The 16,518-nt window shown below is 43.8% G+C and overlaps 2 protein-coding genes across 5 annotated transcripts in view; both read right to left on the bottom strand.

Moving 5' to 3' along the window:
* Positions 1 to 11,238, bottom strand: part of Papola (poly(A) polymerase alpha) — a 54,176-nt gene extending 42,938 nt beyond the window's left edge. For 2 of the 4 annotated variants that reach the window (XM_021201385.2, XM_021201386.2), the window contains exon 1: positions 11,021 to 11,238. In XM_021201385.2, the coding sequence (XP_021057044.1) occupies positions 11,021 to 11,028 (8 nt within the window). In that variant the 5' untranslated portion in view covers positions 11,029 to 11,238. The remainder of the gene's footprint in view (positions 1 to 11,020) is intronic. The other 2 variants (XM_029541162.1, XM_029541163.1) reach the window with 1 other exon arrangement.
* Positions 11,239 to 13,551: 2,313 nt separating this feature from the next.
* The window catches only part of Ak7 (adenylate kinase 7), a 68,192-nt gene continuing 65,225 nt past the window's right edge, over positions 13,552 to 16,518 (bottom strand). The window contains exons 17-18 of the mRNA XM_021202570.1: positions 14,043 to 14,201; positions 13,552 to 13,590 (exon numbers count right to left, since the gene is read on the bottom strand). Coding sequence (XP_021058229.1) covers positions 13,552 to 13,590; positions 14,043 to 14,201 — 198 coding nt within the window. The remainder of the gene's footprint in view (positions 13,591 to 14,042; positions 14,202 to 16,518) is intronic.

The following is a 16,518-nucleotide window of genomic DNA, read 5'->3' as shown; positions in this document are numbered from 1 at the left end:
CAGGGACACTGCTCTTACATGTCCCAACAGAAGTAAGCTTGGTTTATCCTTTTAAAGCAAAGTATGGCAATGTTCACCAAACCTTAAAAGCAGATACCAACTTCCTAAAGGCATTTAGCCTAACAGCTTCAGCTCTAGCCACCCATCTCTCAAAGCTTCTGACCCTGAAATACAGAGCCTCAGCAACACTTTTCAAAGACCAGGTACATCAGGCCAACCTAATCTACAACACATTTTTAAAAACATAACAAGCTGGGAATGGTGACTCTAGGCTTAGAATCCCAGCACTCTGGAGGCTGAGGCAGGAAAATGGTCATGAGTTTGGAGCCCTGCTGTACTACAGAAAAGCTATCTTGCGAGATAGGAAACAGCACCTAACACTTTGCAGAAATGTGTGCCTTTATGCACTTCTAAAAGCAGAGCATGGTGGTGCACGCCTTTAATCCCAGCACTCGGGAGGCAGAGGCAGGTGGATTTCTGAGTTCAAGGCCAGCATGGTCTACAAAGTGAGTTCCAGAACAGCCAGGGCTACACAGAGAAACAAAACAAGAACAGTAGAAGGTAAAGAAAGTGACACAATACTACAATCTAATACTTGGGAGGTTGAGGCAAGAAAACCTACAGTTGAGGAGTAACATAGGCTACAGAGTGAGACAGTATTTTTAAAGCCAAATAAAAAGAACTAGAGGGCTGGTGAGATGGCTCAGCGGGTAAGAGCACTGACTGCTCTTCCAATGGTCCTGAGTTCAAATCCCAGCAACCACATGGTGGCTCACAACCACCCATAATAAGATCTGATGCCCTCTTCTGGTGTGTCGGAAAACAGCTACAGTGTACTTATGTATAATAATAAATATATCTTTAAAAAAAAAAAAAAAGAACTAGAAAGATAAGTTCAGAAGGTAAAGGGCACTTGCCACCAAACCTTAGGACCCTAAACCAACTCCCATAATCCTTAGACTTGTAGATCTAAGCAGTGTGTAGGGCGCATGTACCTGCAATATACCTACATATAAGTAAATCCAATTAAAACTTTATAACTGGGGTGACAAGATGGTTCAGTAAGTAAAGATAAAGACACTTGCTGCCAAGCCTGACAACCTGAATTCACTCTCAAGAATCCACATGACGGAAGAGAAAGAACCCCCACAAGCTGTCTGTCTTGAACTCCAACATGCACAATGTGGCATGACTAACAAACAACTTCCTTCCCCCCAACACACACACACACACACACACACACACACACACACACACACACACATACACAATGTAAAGATGTGACTTCCAGAACAGAGAGATCTGCTCACAACACCCAAGAAAAAGAACTAACCACAACAACAGAGAACGGCCATGAAGAAGGGGAACTGTGAGGAAGGAGCAAATGACTTAACACAGGACGACAATCTGCAGTAGTATTTTAATCAAATAGTTACTTTGCCATACAATTTACACAAAGACCCATGACTCCAAATGCTGGAAATCTGGAACAGGCTGTGGCTCTTCTTTCAGCAGATCCACTCACTCTCTAAAACCTTGTAGCAATTACCCAACCAAAACCACACCATCATTCTATGTTAAAATTGAAGTTTAATTTGATGCCTATTCTTTGAAAGCAATCAAATAAATTACAATAACTAATTTACCAAAACAATTCCTATATATTTAAACATCATTTAAGCAGTAAAAAGAAATCTGAGCAGAAAAGGAACAAGGAACATCTCAAAGGCACCATAATATGTATTTAATATTAATACTGGGGACTAAGGAGATATCTCTGGTGAAAAGCACTTGCTGCTCTTACAGAAGACCACCTGAGTTCAGTTCCTAGTAATACCCATATCGGATGGCTCATTACAACCTCTAACTCCAGCTAGGGGGATCTGATGTTGTCTTCTGGCCTCCATGGTCACACTTATGTGCACATACCCTTTTCCACACACAGAATGATTAACAATAATAAAACAAATATTTTAAGCATTAATTCTCAGCCAGGTATACTGGTTTATCCCTGAGAACACACAAGGCTAAGATAGAAAGATTAACTAGTATTTGAGGACAATCAAGGCCACATACTTGAGTTCCAGACTTTCACAAGGAGTTTAGCATTAAACAGTAACTTAGCAACAGGGGGCTAACCTCAGATTCTAAAGATGACTAATTAACCAGTCACTTGTTTTATGTCAATCATACTAGTTATTTAGAACACAGCTACTTTTCCTTTATTTAAACTCAGGCTGGCCTGTAATAATCCTCCTGCCTCAGCCTCCTCGGTACTGAGACTACAAAAACAGAAAAGCATGCCTGGCTACAATATTAAAAATTTATGAAAAGATATGTTATCCATCCAGTCTTTACTAAGCAGCAGCCATGGGTCAAACAAATGATATAGTAAGTTTCACCCAAGGGTTAAATAAAGTATGATGAAGCCCAAAACGAAGCTGTCAATTCTAGGTTGACTGTGGAAGGAAAAGAACATAAGTTGTTCAGTCAAAGGCTAGGTCACTTTCCCTGTCTTCTTAAGAGTGTTTATTTTAATAAAGTTGCATTTATTTAACTGTATGCTCTTAACTGCTGAGCCAACTCTCTCTCTTTTTTTCCAAGACAGGGTTTCTCTGTGTAGCCCTGGCTATCCTGGAACTCGCTCTGTAGACCAGGCTGGCCTCGAACTCAGAAATCTGCCTGCCTCTCCTCCTGAGTACTGGGATTAAAGGCGTGCGCCACCACGCCCGGCTAACTAACTTCCAAGGGTGTTCTAACTATCCCTCTTCTACAAGTTCAAAGGGGGCAAGGGGAACACTCTGGCACCAACTTTGCAAGGACACCTTGAAAATTAATGGACCCTAGAGTTCATCAGAAAAACCAAAGATACATTCAATTAACAGTATTGAATATTAATTCCAAGTAGTACAATTTAAATGTTTCTTGTGGTGACTCATGCCTTTAATCCCAGCATTGGGAGGCTTAGGAAAAAGGACCAGAGTTTAAAGTCAGTCTGGGCTACCTAAAAACACTACTGTCAGCCAGGCATGGTAGCGGTAGCGCACCCCTTTAATACCAGCACTCAGGAGGCAGAGGCAGGTAGATTTCTGAGTTCGAGGCCAGCCTAGTCTACAGAGTGAGTTCCAGGACAGCCAGGGCTACACAGAGAAACCCTGTCTCAAAAAACCTAAAACACACTACTGTCAAAAACCATAAATATTTATTATAATTGAAATAACTAGAACCTATTGCTTAACCATTAAACTGTAAAAACTGTCATAAAATATAAAATGGCTTATGGATGCAATCTAGAACCCAAATTTGAAAGACAACTCTGAAAAGGTATCTAACAAACTCTCTTCCTCAAATCTTTCAATTTCCACAAATGAAAACACTATACAATGCAGGCCTAGTTAACCTTCATTGACAATTTGAATGGATTTAGAATCACCATGGAAACACACTTCTGCATCAAGGAGGATGTTTCCAACAATGTTTAGGTGAAAACTAACCCTAAATCTAGGTGGCACCATCATAAGAGTTGAATTCCCATACTTTATACAAAGAAAGACTGAACACCAATACCCATCTTGTTTGCTAACTGCAGCGTTTCAATGTTGCCACAGCCTGTGCCACAACTTCACACCCTGGCACTCTACCTCCAAATGCTGGGGCAAAAGTTGTTTCTATCATATCCTGCAGTCCAAAAGCTATATGGCTCTGCAGTTACTAAAGCTAGCTAGCTACTTTTTAAAATCTAGGTTTTATTAATGCACTCCCAGCTGCTCAGGAGAATCACTTGAAGCAAGAAATGCTTAGGCCAGCCTGGGGAACAATAAAATCTTTCTCTTGTCTTTTTTAGAAACAGCATGTGCTGGGCATGGTAGCAGCACATGCTCTTATCCCAGCACTCCAGATGCAAAGATGGGCAGAACTTAAGAGTTCAAAGCCAACCTGTCCTATATAGTGAGTTCCAGGAAAGTCAGGACAATACAGTGAAACACCATCCAAGAAAAAATAATAGTAAATAAATTCTTTGAGAACTCCATAAAATGTATTTTGATCTTATTCATCTCCTGTTGTTCCCCTAATGCCGCCTAGATCCACAAAGACCTTTCCCAAAGACAAAAAATAACCGAGACCCCAGGATTCACTGTATGCAGTATTATTACACTGCATCTACTACAGTAATATAGTAAGTACAGGTTCCACATACAGTAAATGTTCCACACACTAAACAAACTTGAAATTTTTTCCCCCTTTGTAGCGCTGGGAGAACTCCTCCACTGAGCCATACATATCCCTAGCCCTTCAAAAACATGTTTTTAGCTGAGAGACAGGCGGATCTCTGTGAGTTCAGAACCAGACCTGATTTGAGTTCCAGAACAGCCCAGGAGGGGAAAGGGAGATCATGTTTTAAGTTTTTTTCTTTTTTCTTTTCGGTTTTTTGAGACAGGGTTTTTCTGTATAACCCTGGCTGTCCTGGAACTCACTCTGTAGACCAGGCTGGCCTCAAACTCAGAACTCCACCTGCCTCTGCCTCCCAAGTGCTGGGATTAAAAGCATGTGCCACCACTGCCTAGCTTAAGTTTTTTTCTTATTATTTTATGTGTAGGAGATCTGAGAGAGCATGCCACAGCTCACATGTGGTGAACATAAAGCCCTATGGAGTAATGAGTTCCTTCCACGTTTACTTGGGTTCCAGGGACTGAACCTGGATGTACTTTATCTGCTGAGCAATCTCACTCTCCTGCCCCAAAGCTAATTTTTAAAATACATAGACAATACTGGCACATTCCTGTAATCTCAGCAAGGGAGAAATGTCAGTTTGTAACCAGCCTGCAATGCATAACAAGCCCTTAACCAACCAACTGCCCCTGCAAACAACTAGGAAATTAGGCTGGAGAGATGGCTCAGTGGTTAAGAGCACTCTTAACCAGTCTTCCAGAGGTCCTGAGTTCAATTCCCAGCAACCACGTGGTAGCTCACAACCATCTGTAATGGGATCCAATGCCTTCTGATGTGTCTGAAAACAGCTGCAGTGTATTCATATAAATAAAATAATCTTAAAAAAAAAAAAACCCTAGGAAATCAAACATGGTTCCCAATACAATATGTAATACTAGGATGAGAATTCCAATATAGAATCCAGAGCTCACTATGTACCAATCTACAAATCAGTACCTTCAAAATTATCAAGCATCATACTGGCAAAATAGTTCAATAGGCAAATGACCCTGTCCCCAAGGACTGATAACCTAAGTTAAATCCACAGGACACACAGGTCAAAGAATTCACTGGTTCTTCTCTGATCATCACCTGCCCATTGTAGCATACACTCACTACTCACACAAATACAAGAGTCAACTCCTCCACCCATAGACACACATGTAAACAACCAAAAACTAAAACTACCAAGGGCATCACTTAACCACTGTTAAAGGGGACTGCCTTGGTATTGGATGTTATAAAACACTGTGACCAAAAGTGGCTTAAAGGAAAAAAGGGTTTTTTTCAGCTTACTCTTTAGGGTCCATGATGAACAAGTCAGGGCAGGAACTCAAGCAGAAGCCTGAAGTCAGGAATTAAAGCAGAGGTCATGGAGAGAACACCGGCTTACTGGCTTGCTCTCTCCACAGCTTGCTCGGGTCTGATTGCTTGCTTGCTTGCTCCTCCCCCCCTTCTCTCTTTCTTTTCTTTTCTTTTCTTTTCTTTTCTTTCTTTTCTTTTTTCTTTTTTTCTTTTTTCTTTTTTCCTGAGACAGGGTTTCTCTGTGTAGCCCTAGCTGTCCTGGAACTCACTCTGTACACCAGGCTGGCCTCGAACTCAGAAATCCGCCCACCTCTGCCTCCCAAGTGCTAGGATTAAAGGTGTGGTCCACCACCACCCACCCAGCTCAGTCTGCCTTCTTATACAACCCAGGACCACCTACCCAGATTTGGCACCGCCCCAATGGGGTGGGCCCTCCCATATCAATCATTAATCAAGAAAATAGCCTATAGACTTCCCTACAGACTCGCCTACAGGCAATATGATTCATCTCCTCAACTAAGGTTATTTTCCTGATAACTTCAGCTTGTATTAAGTAGACAAAAAACTAGCAAGGACAGAAACTAATAGGGTCTATGTCGCTGCTTTGTACTTTATAAGCTGATACTGTACAATTAGTTAAAAGCTGTTGTGCACAGTGAACACACCAAATTAAAGGCACAAAGAAATGAGAACTAGCTAACCTTTTACAAATGGTCTTGTTTTCATGAAAAGATTTTTAACACTTGCCTAGAGCCAAATGAAGGAAAAATTTAAGTGTACGGATAGCATAAAGTTGACTTACCCAGTTTTACTGAACTAAGAAACTTTATGTTATTGAGCCAGAAAGATATTTTTGTTTTAAGTAAAAAAGATGAAGGTGTTCAGGGAAAAGGAATTAAACATGCTCATAAACATGCTTAAAAGAAAGCAGCACTCCAGAAACCATAATCAGCACACAGAGCAGCAAGCAATTCACCCACAACATTAACTTGGAGCTGGGAAGATGTCTAAATCAACTGTCTGACACACAATCATGAAGATCTGATTTCAAATCCCTAGCACCCCTCTAAAAAGCCAACTCCAGCTCCAAGTATCTGTAACCCCAACCCTTCTGGAAAAGGAGGCAGAAGTGGGTCCCTAGAGCGCAGTGGCCAGCTGAGGAAGCTTACTGCGGGAACTCCAGAATCAGAATGCTGTCTTCAAAAGCAAAGTGGAGAGCAAGAGAGGAAGACACTCAGTGACAATCTCAGGCCTCCACAAGAATGTGCGTAGATGTGTGCACCTCACCCACACACACATACATGTGTTCTCCAATTCAGAAATTATTTTTCTAAAGTTTACCTAATACCTTTTCTTTACCCCATTCTTCCATTAGTCCATTTTTGCTCTCAATATTTCCTTGTTTTTAAGTTATGTTTCTCTGAGATGTCTGAAATGAAGTAACTAAAGTCGCAGCCTGAAAGAAAATACAATTACGGGGCTGGTGAGATGCTCAGTGGGTAAGAGCACCTGACTGCTCTTCAGAAGGTCTGGAGTTCAAATCCCAGCAACCACATGGTGGCTCATAACCATCCGTAACAAGATTGACGACCTCTTCTGGAGTGTCTGAAGACAGCTACAGTGTACTTACATATAATAAATAAATAAATCTTTAAAAAAAAAAAAAAAAGAAAGTACAATCACTGTGTACCAAGAAAACTATTCTGCATATTGTGTCCATCCTGATCAATGTTAAACACAAACCATCAGTTCTGCCCTCAGCCTGCTCTAGGGCCCCTCAAGAGCAGCTCAACCTTTTCTTCCATCCTCCAATCCTTCCTTAAAATCCACAAAACATCACAACACTTTTTATGGGTTCTGTCCACCAAAATTTATTATACTGCAAAATTATAGTTGAGAACTGAAACACTTGTTTACAGAACAAGAAGCCCTCAGCATAATGTTCCTATGAAACAGGAGTTTCAAATAAATCCCTTAAGTAGTAAGAATAAAGTACATTTCTGTAAATCTCAATTCCAGCTAAGCAAAATATGGCTGGATTCCCCTATCAGCTTCTGCACTCCAATCTACTTCAATAAATTGTTTTGGTTGATGCACACGAATATAACCTGGCATCATATCCTTTTCCTAATTTACAAAGGGCCCACTGAATTACACATATCTTCTAAAAATGATCAGGTCCTACAGCATTCTGGTATCACTTACCCAAAGCCTGATTCATGCTTAAAGCTCCGATTATTTCCTGGCCACAACAAATACTGCCAAGTTGTTTTCTGTGAGCTGACAACAGCCTCACTTATTCTCAAGTTTAAGTGTTCCGATGTTAAAATACTCAACACAAACATCACAAGTCTCATGAACACAGTTATTACTGTAACTCACACACAGTACTCTTCTCAAAACTAATAGTCTCCATTCTATTGCCACACCATATTAAAAGACAATCTCAAGGGTCAGGCTTTTATAAAACTAGCATTTTTCTTTCTTTTAACTACTAGGGATGGAACTAAGGACCTCAATACTGTCAGGGAATTCCTGCTCAGACCTCCACTAGCCACATACCTCCCAGCTAAAGCTGGCATTAAGCTTCAAAAATGTTTCCGCCCAGCTGAGAGATTCCATCATTCCAGCCTTAAAAAGTCTGGAGCACGCCTGGCGTGGTGGCGCACACCTTTAATTCCAGCACTTGGGGGGCAGAGGCAGGTGGATTTCTGAGTTCGAGGCCAGCCTAGTCTACGTAGTGAGTTCCAGGACCACCAGGGCTATACAGAGAAACCCTGTCTTGAAAAAGCCAAAACAAAAGTCCAGAGCACAAGTGAGAAGCCAGCCTGAATGGTAGCAAGACCCTGACCCTGTCTCAAAAAAAAAAAAAAAAAAAAACACTCAGGAGGCAGAGGCGGGCAGATCTCTGAGTTCAAGGCCAGCCAAGGCTACACAAAGAAACTGTCTCAGAAACAAAGAGGGAGAGAGAGAAGGAAGGAGGGGAAAGGAGGGGAGAGGGAGAGAGGTAGACAGACTCCTTGGCAGGAGACTAGAGGAAGGGACGAGACAGAGAAGGGTGCCTATGAGAGTAGTACTCATATACAAGCATGAAAACATCACAACAAAATCCATTATTTTATATATTTATATTAAAAAAATTACAATGTTTGCTAATAAACTGCTGTCTCCTGACTTTGAGACAGGATCTTACTTTTATCATGTAGCTTAAGTTGTATTCAAAACCCTCTCCTCCACTTCTAGAGCTGAGATTAGAGAACCAACAGAAGCTCTCAACCCTGTTAAAAGGATCCCAGTAATGCACTAGCAGACCACACTAAGCCACAGCCACATCGTATTCCCCAGCAGGACCAAGCTCTACCTTTGACTCTAGGCAAGTCCACTGCCCCATTTTCTTACCGGCAAAAGTCCTTTATACACCCACAAGAACTACTGTCTTCTAAGTCTCACTAAATAGTTCTTCCAAAAACTTCAACAACATTCTGAGACTGTTGCTAAGTCACTGGTACTGATACAAAGAAAGATATGGCCACTAGCATATGGCACATAGAATAAAATGTGCATAACGATATATACTTTGAATTAATGCAGTGGTTCTTAAACCACCAACAATGCCCCACAAAGTACATCTGGAAAAGCCTGGGGACATCTGTGCATTTGACATTGTGAGAAGTTCCTGAGGTAAAGCTGTTGACAACCAGCCGGGCGTGGTGGTGCACGCCTTTAATCCCAGCACGCAGAGGCAGGCGGCTTTCTGAGTTGGAGGCCAGCCTGGTCTACGAGTTCCAGGACAGTCAGGACTACACAGAGAAACCCTGTCTCAAAAACCAAAAAAAAGCTGTTGACATCCACTAAGCAGGTCAGAGGTACTATTATACACCCAACAAGACATGGGAAGGGCCCTCCTGAAATTACCAGAGTTACATACATATCAACAGCACTTAGGTGAGAAACTCGAGAATGCAGAAATCTCAAGTATTTTAAAAAGTTTTTGCTTCCTCCATAACTTATTCTAAGTTTCACCACCTGAGAGGCAGCGGATTTCTGAGTTTGAGGCCAGCCTGGTCTACAAAGTGAATTCCAGGACAGCCAGGGCCACACAGAGAAACCCTGTTTCGAAAAACCAAAAACCAAAAAAAAAAAAAAAAAAAAAAAAAAAAAAAAAAAAAAAAAAAAAGAAACTGGCTGTAGAGTTCAAATCCCATGAAACATACAAAAAGGGGGTCATGTGCATGTCAATCTGTCTTGGCTCCGTCTTTTACATCTAAAGTAAATAGCAGACTGAAGAACTTCAAGCATAAACCTGGAAACGTGCAGTGCTCATACAGCCTCTCGGGACCGTTCCACTTTCAGAAGTGCACCGAAAGAAAAGCTGCAGGAAGCCTGTACTCTCCCTCCTACCTTCACTCACAGACACAAGATAACATTTCTAATCTGAAGCCTTCCTTTAGAGTGTGCAACCATACCTTTTTTTTTTTAGCACTGATGTATCAAAAGTCTGGATGAGCTAATACAAGGTTATCATGTGACAACACCCCACTCAATCACATCTACCTGAACCTCACTGAAAAACACCAAACATCTTTATAGATTCTATTCTCGTGCCCCTTTACCCTTGCTCCATAAAGAAGGAGTCAACGGGAACTTTGTATCTCTATACTGTGGTTAATTAAGCCCAACAAATGTTATTACTACAGAAATACAGCTGACATGTCTCTGGACTAAACATCAAGGTCGAGTAAAGCTAGCAAGCTAGCGTATGAGAAAGAAGAGCGCATGAAATCCATTTTTAAATTAGCAAGTACAACCCGAGAGCTGTCATATTGAGGCTATGTCCAAAATTAACTGCCTCTCTTGTTGTGGAAGAAAAGCAGTCGCACGACCTAAGCCTTTTCGCCAAGATAGGTTAGTTGGAATATAAAGCCCTCATCTACTTTCGAATCCCAACATCGGGCTTCCAAATATCTCTCTTAGGAGGAAAGGAGGGGGGGGGGAAACTAAGTAAAGAAGAATCACGGTGGAGTGTGTCAAGTAGACCTAGCGGCATCAGAAGGCCTCAGTGAATTTGCTCAAAGCGTAGCCTCGCAATCACAACACCAGTGACCCGAGGGCGGGAGCGATCAGGTAGCGCGAAGCCAGGCTGCCTAGTCACAACAAAGCGGGGACGGCGCCGCCGCAGCCCGACGTTCCGGAGCTGCCCCGGGCCCGCCAGCACGGCCTGCTCGCTCCCGGCCCCGGTTCCTCACCCGCTCCGAGGAGGGAAGCGGAAGTGGGGCACTAGGGGGCCGGACGGACGGCGCCATGGTGAAACCGGGACAGGAAGGAACCCGGGAGCCGCGGCCCGCCGGCCCGCGCCGGACGCCGTTCCGCCTTGGGATCTTGCGGGAGGCCCCCGCGCCCGAGGAACCGGAAGCCGCGGCCCGGGGCGCCCGTGCGCCTCCCCTCCCCCTCCGCCACCCCCGGGGCCCGGCCGGCGTGCGCCTCACTCAGCACGCCAATCACTTACAACGGCATCGTCTCCGGCGCCGGCACCGCCCAGTCACTTCCCCCCCGCGACCGCTGCCGTCCTGGGCATGATCCACCGAGGCGGGAGGGACGGCAGCCTACCTCAGCCCCGGGGCCAACCCAGTCCTGCACCCGTGCCCCGCCGCTTTAAGCGCTTCTCCTCCTTCCCCTTCGTCCTAACATGGCGCCCGAGCGCTACCACAGCAACGTTCTAGAACCGCTGACGCCGCCACGCACACCGAGCGCGCGCCTGCGCACGCGCTGCGCGGCGCCGCGAGGCCTGACGGGAAAGGTAGTTCTCGACGCCGAGCGGCGCTTTTCCTCCGGTGAGCTCATCATGCTTTCGTGGTAGAGCGTGGGATGGGTGCAGGAGGTTCCGAGAGAGAAGCTGTAGTTCATTCGCTTGGCGACGCCGTCCCGGCGAATGAGAGTGACGCCGCCGTGGCAGCGATGAGAAGGGGGCGCGGCCCAAGTGGGCGCCACGTGCGGTGCAGCCCAAGCGCGGGGGATGCCTGGGACCGAGGGCTGTTCGGTGCCCGTTGCCCCACCGCTGCGTGGGAGAACTGCCTTTTAAACATCGTTGTGAGGACTTAATTGTGTTACAACCCGGTACAGATCCTGTCCCAGAAGTGTGGCTGTGGATCCCCTCCCCTGGCGATGACCCTCTGCATCTGTGTTGCCCAGACGTGTGCTTCTAATGCCAAGTGTGCAGGGCAGGGGATTCTGGACCAAGGCAATAATTTAATAAAATTGACACTAACCTTTGGGGTTTTCGTGGGGTTTTTTTTGTTGTTGTTGTTTTTGTTTTTCTTGTTTGTTTTATAAGACAGGCTCCCATGAAGCTGACTAGCCCTTAGTTTCTGATCCTCCTGCCTCCACCTCCTAAGTGCCTGAGTGTTGGCATTACAGCCGTGGTGTGGAACACCACTACCAGTTTTATGTTATAGATCGGAATATACTTCTGGTGTGACTATGACTTTGTCTCTGTGCTGAAGAGTTAATGCAGTTGGGCAGGTGAAGTTCCGGGTTACTGATACTTGGAAGAAGGAACCATCCCTAGGATGATGGGTTCATCTTAAGATAATGTATATTTCCTTCCTAAAATTTCCAGCCCACTGGCACACGTCTTACGCAGTTTGGTGGGGTACGCTCACCATTCTATTCTGAGTAATCATTAGAAAGGCCCAACTATTCCTTTTCCTTCTCGTAGCCCAAGGAAGAAGCTTTTTGAGGTCCCTAGCACTTAGGGCTTCCTTTCCTAAAGCTCCCTCCCCTCCCCTTCATGTGTCTCCAGTTGGCTGACCTCCATGCTAGCTTATCTCAAGTGACATGGCTCCCCCAACCCCTCCCACCCCGATTCTCATGGCAGCTGGGGGATTTACAGCTTGCCTGCCCTGGATATTTTCTTTTTAAATTCTTATCTTCAGACTTCCATTTGAGCCTCTTAAATTCTTTTATCAATGAGACTAAGAACCCCAAGATATCCTATGCTGGTGGCTCCCCATAGATTTCCACTCATTTCTTATCCACCTTTTCATTAGCAATTGCCAGAGAAAATGAGCCCTGTCCTGCACCCTTAGATGCCATCAGTGGGGACAGAACTCTGGGTTTTGTGTTTGCTAGGCAAGCACTCTACCAAGCAAGTAAGAGCCACAGCTACCTTTAGGGATTTACCAAAGACCCTTAGTTCCTGCTTTCTTGAGCGGGATCTACTTTTGCTATTGTACTCAGATCTGTCTGCCTCTGGCTCCAGAGTGTTGGGATCAAAGGTGTACACAACCACTACTGCCATGTTATTTAAATATTTAAGGTGATTCTCTCTCTCTCTCTCTCTCTCTCTCTCTCTCTCTCTCTCTCTCACACACACACACACACACACACATGAAAAACAATAAAAGAAAGCAATTCTTCAGGATAATACTAGAGATTTTACCAGATTTTTATTTTTTATGGAGAAAAATCACAACTCATGACTATACTTAGAAAATAATTGGCGGTACATATTCGGCAGTTTGTGGTGATCGGGGGTAGCATTATTTGCCTCGACCGATGCATTTCCCATCACAAGCTCTTCAGTTCTTTGACTTAGTGGCTAGAATCCTGCCCTAGCCTCAAGAGGGACCTTGCAGGAAACCAGTCACACCTGATGTGAGGTACAACAAGCATGGGCCCTTCTAATGTCTTTCATTTCTGACACTGTTGGAGCCTATAACTTCATGTTGTAACTCATGTTACTCCAAATGTGTTATGTGCAGAGTTGTGACTGACCTAAGAGTAATAGTAAGCTGTGAGCAATGCAACTATGCCTCGTGTTTACTTTTCAAACATCCTTTCAGTGAGATAGCAGTTATTCATTGCAGTGAAGGTTTCTAATGATTCTACTTTATCAGGATTCCCCCTCGCTACTCCCACCCCTACCCCCACCCCCCCAAAAAAAAACCTAAGAAAGCATTTTTTAAAAGCAGTTTTTCAAATTACAAGTTTAACTTAAGCTCTCCCTCTGAAGCTCCATGGCCCAACACTGACGAGTGTCTACTGCATTTCAGGATTGTTCTTGAAGAGGTACTCTGCCTACAGGAGAAAGAAAACAATTTATTTTTTCATGTGAGTGTGTGTGTGTGTGTGTGTGTGTGTGTGTGTGTGTGTGTAAAATCTTACTGTAAGCCATGAGCGTATTAGAAGTTGTTTCCTGAGCAACGAGATATGCATTTCCTCAAACTCAACCAGTTCCCTGTTAAATTTCAGTCATGCTTCCTTTTCATTTTGATATTTAAAAGTAAAAATAAAATCCCGAAGGTATAGAGGTGGCTCAGTGGTTAAGAGCAGTTGTTTCTCTTGCCAGGGACCTGGGTTTGACTCTCACCCCTGCCCATGTGCTCACAAATGTCTGTAACTCCAGTACCAGGGATGCCAACCCCCTCCTCTGCCCTCTGTAGGCTCCGCACACACGTGAAGGCGAAATAACCATATACATAAACTAAATAAAACTTTTTTTTTTTTAAATCGTTTTAAAGAAATCTTACCAGAAAATCCACGGGGTCTTCGGGTCTCACCTTGCAGCATTCATTGAGGCCCTGCATGAGTGTGGGCATCACGTACGTCATCAGGTAGTTTCTCAGGGGGATGGATTGCACCTCCAGCAGCTCCCTCTCCTCTCGCTTTACTTCCTCGAGCCGTTTATTCTAAGGACATGGAGCAAGCACATGGGCATGGGAGATGTGCAGTCAGAAGAGGAACAGCATGAGAGCATTGGACACTGTTGTCCCTGCAGGGTACTGAGACTAGCCCTTGCTGAGCAGTGTCACCGTGGCATTGCCAGTCAGCACAAAAGGATGTGATACTGTAGTGATCGCAGCCGGCACACGAGAAAACCAACCATGAGATAGCTAACTCTTGCTTTGTACTCTGTGTTTTAGTTTTTATTCCTATGTCTTCTAAAAGTGTATAAAAAGCGTTCTGTTCTTGTGTTTCTTGTATAACATATTGGGCTTCACTGAGGCATTTTGAAACATAATTGGCTTCTGTTCATCCTCTTCCCCAGCCTTCTCCTTCATCCCCCCCTTCCCAGACCCCCCAATCCCCAGAGCCTTTTCTCCTTTTGCCTACCTTACAGCCTTCTCCTCCCCTACTGCAGTTCCTCTCTAGTCTGGTGACTTCTGCCACACTCACCCTCATGCCTATGCAGACCTTAAAAGCAGGGAGTCACATAAGGGGAAGGGCGTGGTATCTGTGCGAGTCTGGGCTGCTGTACTCAATGCAATCATTTCCAGATCCTTCCATGTTCTTGCAGTTTTCACGGTTTTTGTTTTCTTTACAACTGAGCACGATTCTATTGCGTCTGCACCACACCCTTCCTAACCATCAGTGGATGGACACCTAGGCTGGGTCCATAGCCTTGCTAGAGCAAACGGAACAATAAAGATGGATATTTACTGCAAGAATCTTTGGGGCACCGGGCCCAGGGCACTGGAGAGATGGCTCTGGTTAAGAATATGGCTTGTGCAGAGGACCCTCACTTAATTCCTGGCACCTGTTGGCAGGGTGGCTTACAACTGTCTGTTTGGGTTTTTGTTGTTGTTGTTGTTGTTGTTTTTGTTTTTTGTTTTTTCGAGACAGGGTTTCTCTGTGGCTTACAACTCTCTGTAAGTGTAGTTGCACTAGGGATCTGATACCATCTTTCTGCTTCTCTGGGGGACTCAAACTCATAGTGCACTTATTATTACAGGCAAAATACTCATACACATAAAATAATAAAGAATAAAAAAATTTTTTTTTTTTTTGGTTTTTCGAGACAGGGTTTCTCTGTGTAGCTCTGGCTGTCTTGGAACTCACTTTGTAGACCAGGCTGGCCTTGAACTCAGAAATCTGCCTGCCTCTGCCTCCCGAGTGCTGGAAGAATAAATTCTTTAAAGGCCCATTACAAAAGACAAGTCCACCTTCAAAAAGGAACTTGGGGTAGATTTATGAATCTTTTGCTGGATCATAAGCTAGTTCTATCTTCATCTAGTTATTTACTGTTATAAGTGCTCATGTGAAGGTGATCTCTTGTATGTGCGCATGTGAAGGTGATGTATGTGATGGGAGAGTACATATGCCACGGCTCATTTTATCAAAGGCATCCAAAAAAAAAAAAAAGCCTTAAGCAAGAGAGTTTTGGAAAACCAGAGAGCTAAGAAGGAAGAGCACATGATCTGATGAGAAGAATTCTTTGAAATTTTTGCATTTCTTAAGGCGTGCTGTGTAGAGAAATTTCACATGCTGCTAAGGACAACGTGTACTCCCTATCTCTTGGATGGACTATTCTGAAGATACATGTTAAATCTTGCTGATCTGTGGTACAGTTTAACAGCCTTGTTTCCTTTGTGAGATTATGTTTGAACGACTTATCTAAATATGAGACTGGGATATTGAAGTCCCTCCCTACCATTGTATCAGGACCTACAGTGACTGCGAGGCCTTTTCAAGTCTGTTTTATAAACATTTACAATTGTTACATCTTCTGGATGAATTGTTCCCATTATTAGTATGTAGTGTCCCTCTTTGTCTCTTCTGTCTGGTTTTGGTCTGAAGGCTACTTTATGTGGTATAAGAGTCATTGTGCCAAGCCAGGCAGTGGTAGTGCACTTCTTTAATCCCAGCACTCGGGAGGCAGAGGCAAGTGGAGCTCTGAGTTTGAGGCCAGCCTGGTTTACAGAGCTAGTTCCAGGATAGCTAGAGCTACATAAGAGAGACTGTCTTGAAAAACAACAACAACAAAAAAAAATTACTAAAAAACAAAAAACGAAAAAAAAAAAAAAAAGAAAAAAAAATTACTGTGCCAACCTGTTATACAGATTTCATTTTCCTGATAGATTGATTTCCACCCTTTGACACTAAGTTTTGTTTTGTTTTGTTTTGTTTTTCAGAGACAGGGTTTCTCTGTGTAGTCCTGGCTGTCCTGGAACTCACTCTGTAGACCAGGCTGGCCTCGAACTCAGAAATCTACCTGCCTCTGCCTCC

The sequence above is a fragment of the Mus pahari genome, chromosome 7 (genome assembly GCF_900095145.1).
Source record: "Mus pahari chromosome 7, PAHARI_EIJ_v1.1, whole genome shotgun sequence".
Taxonomy (NCBI): domain Eukaryota; kingdom Metazoa; phylum Chordata; class Mammalia; order Rodentia; family Muridae; genus Mus; species Mus pahari.
Note: the sequence above shows the minus strand (reverse complement) of the source record. Positions and strands in the feature narration are given on the sequence as shown.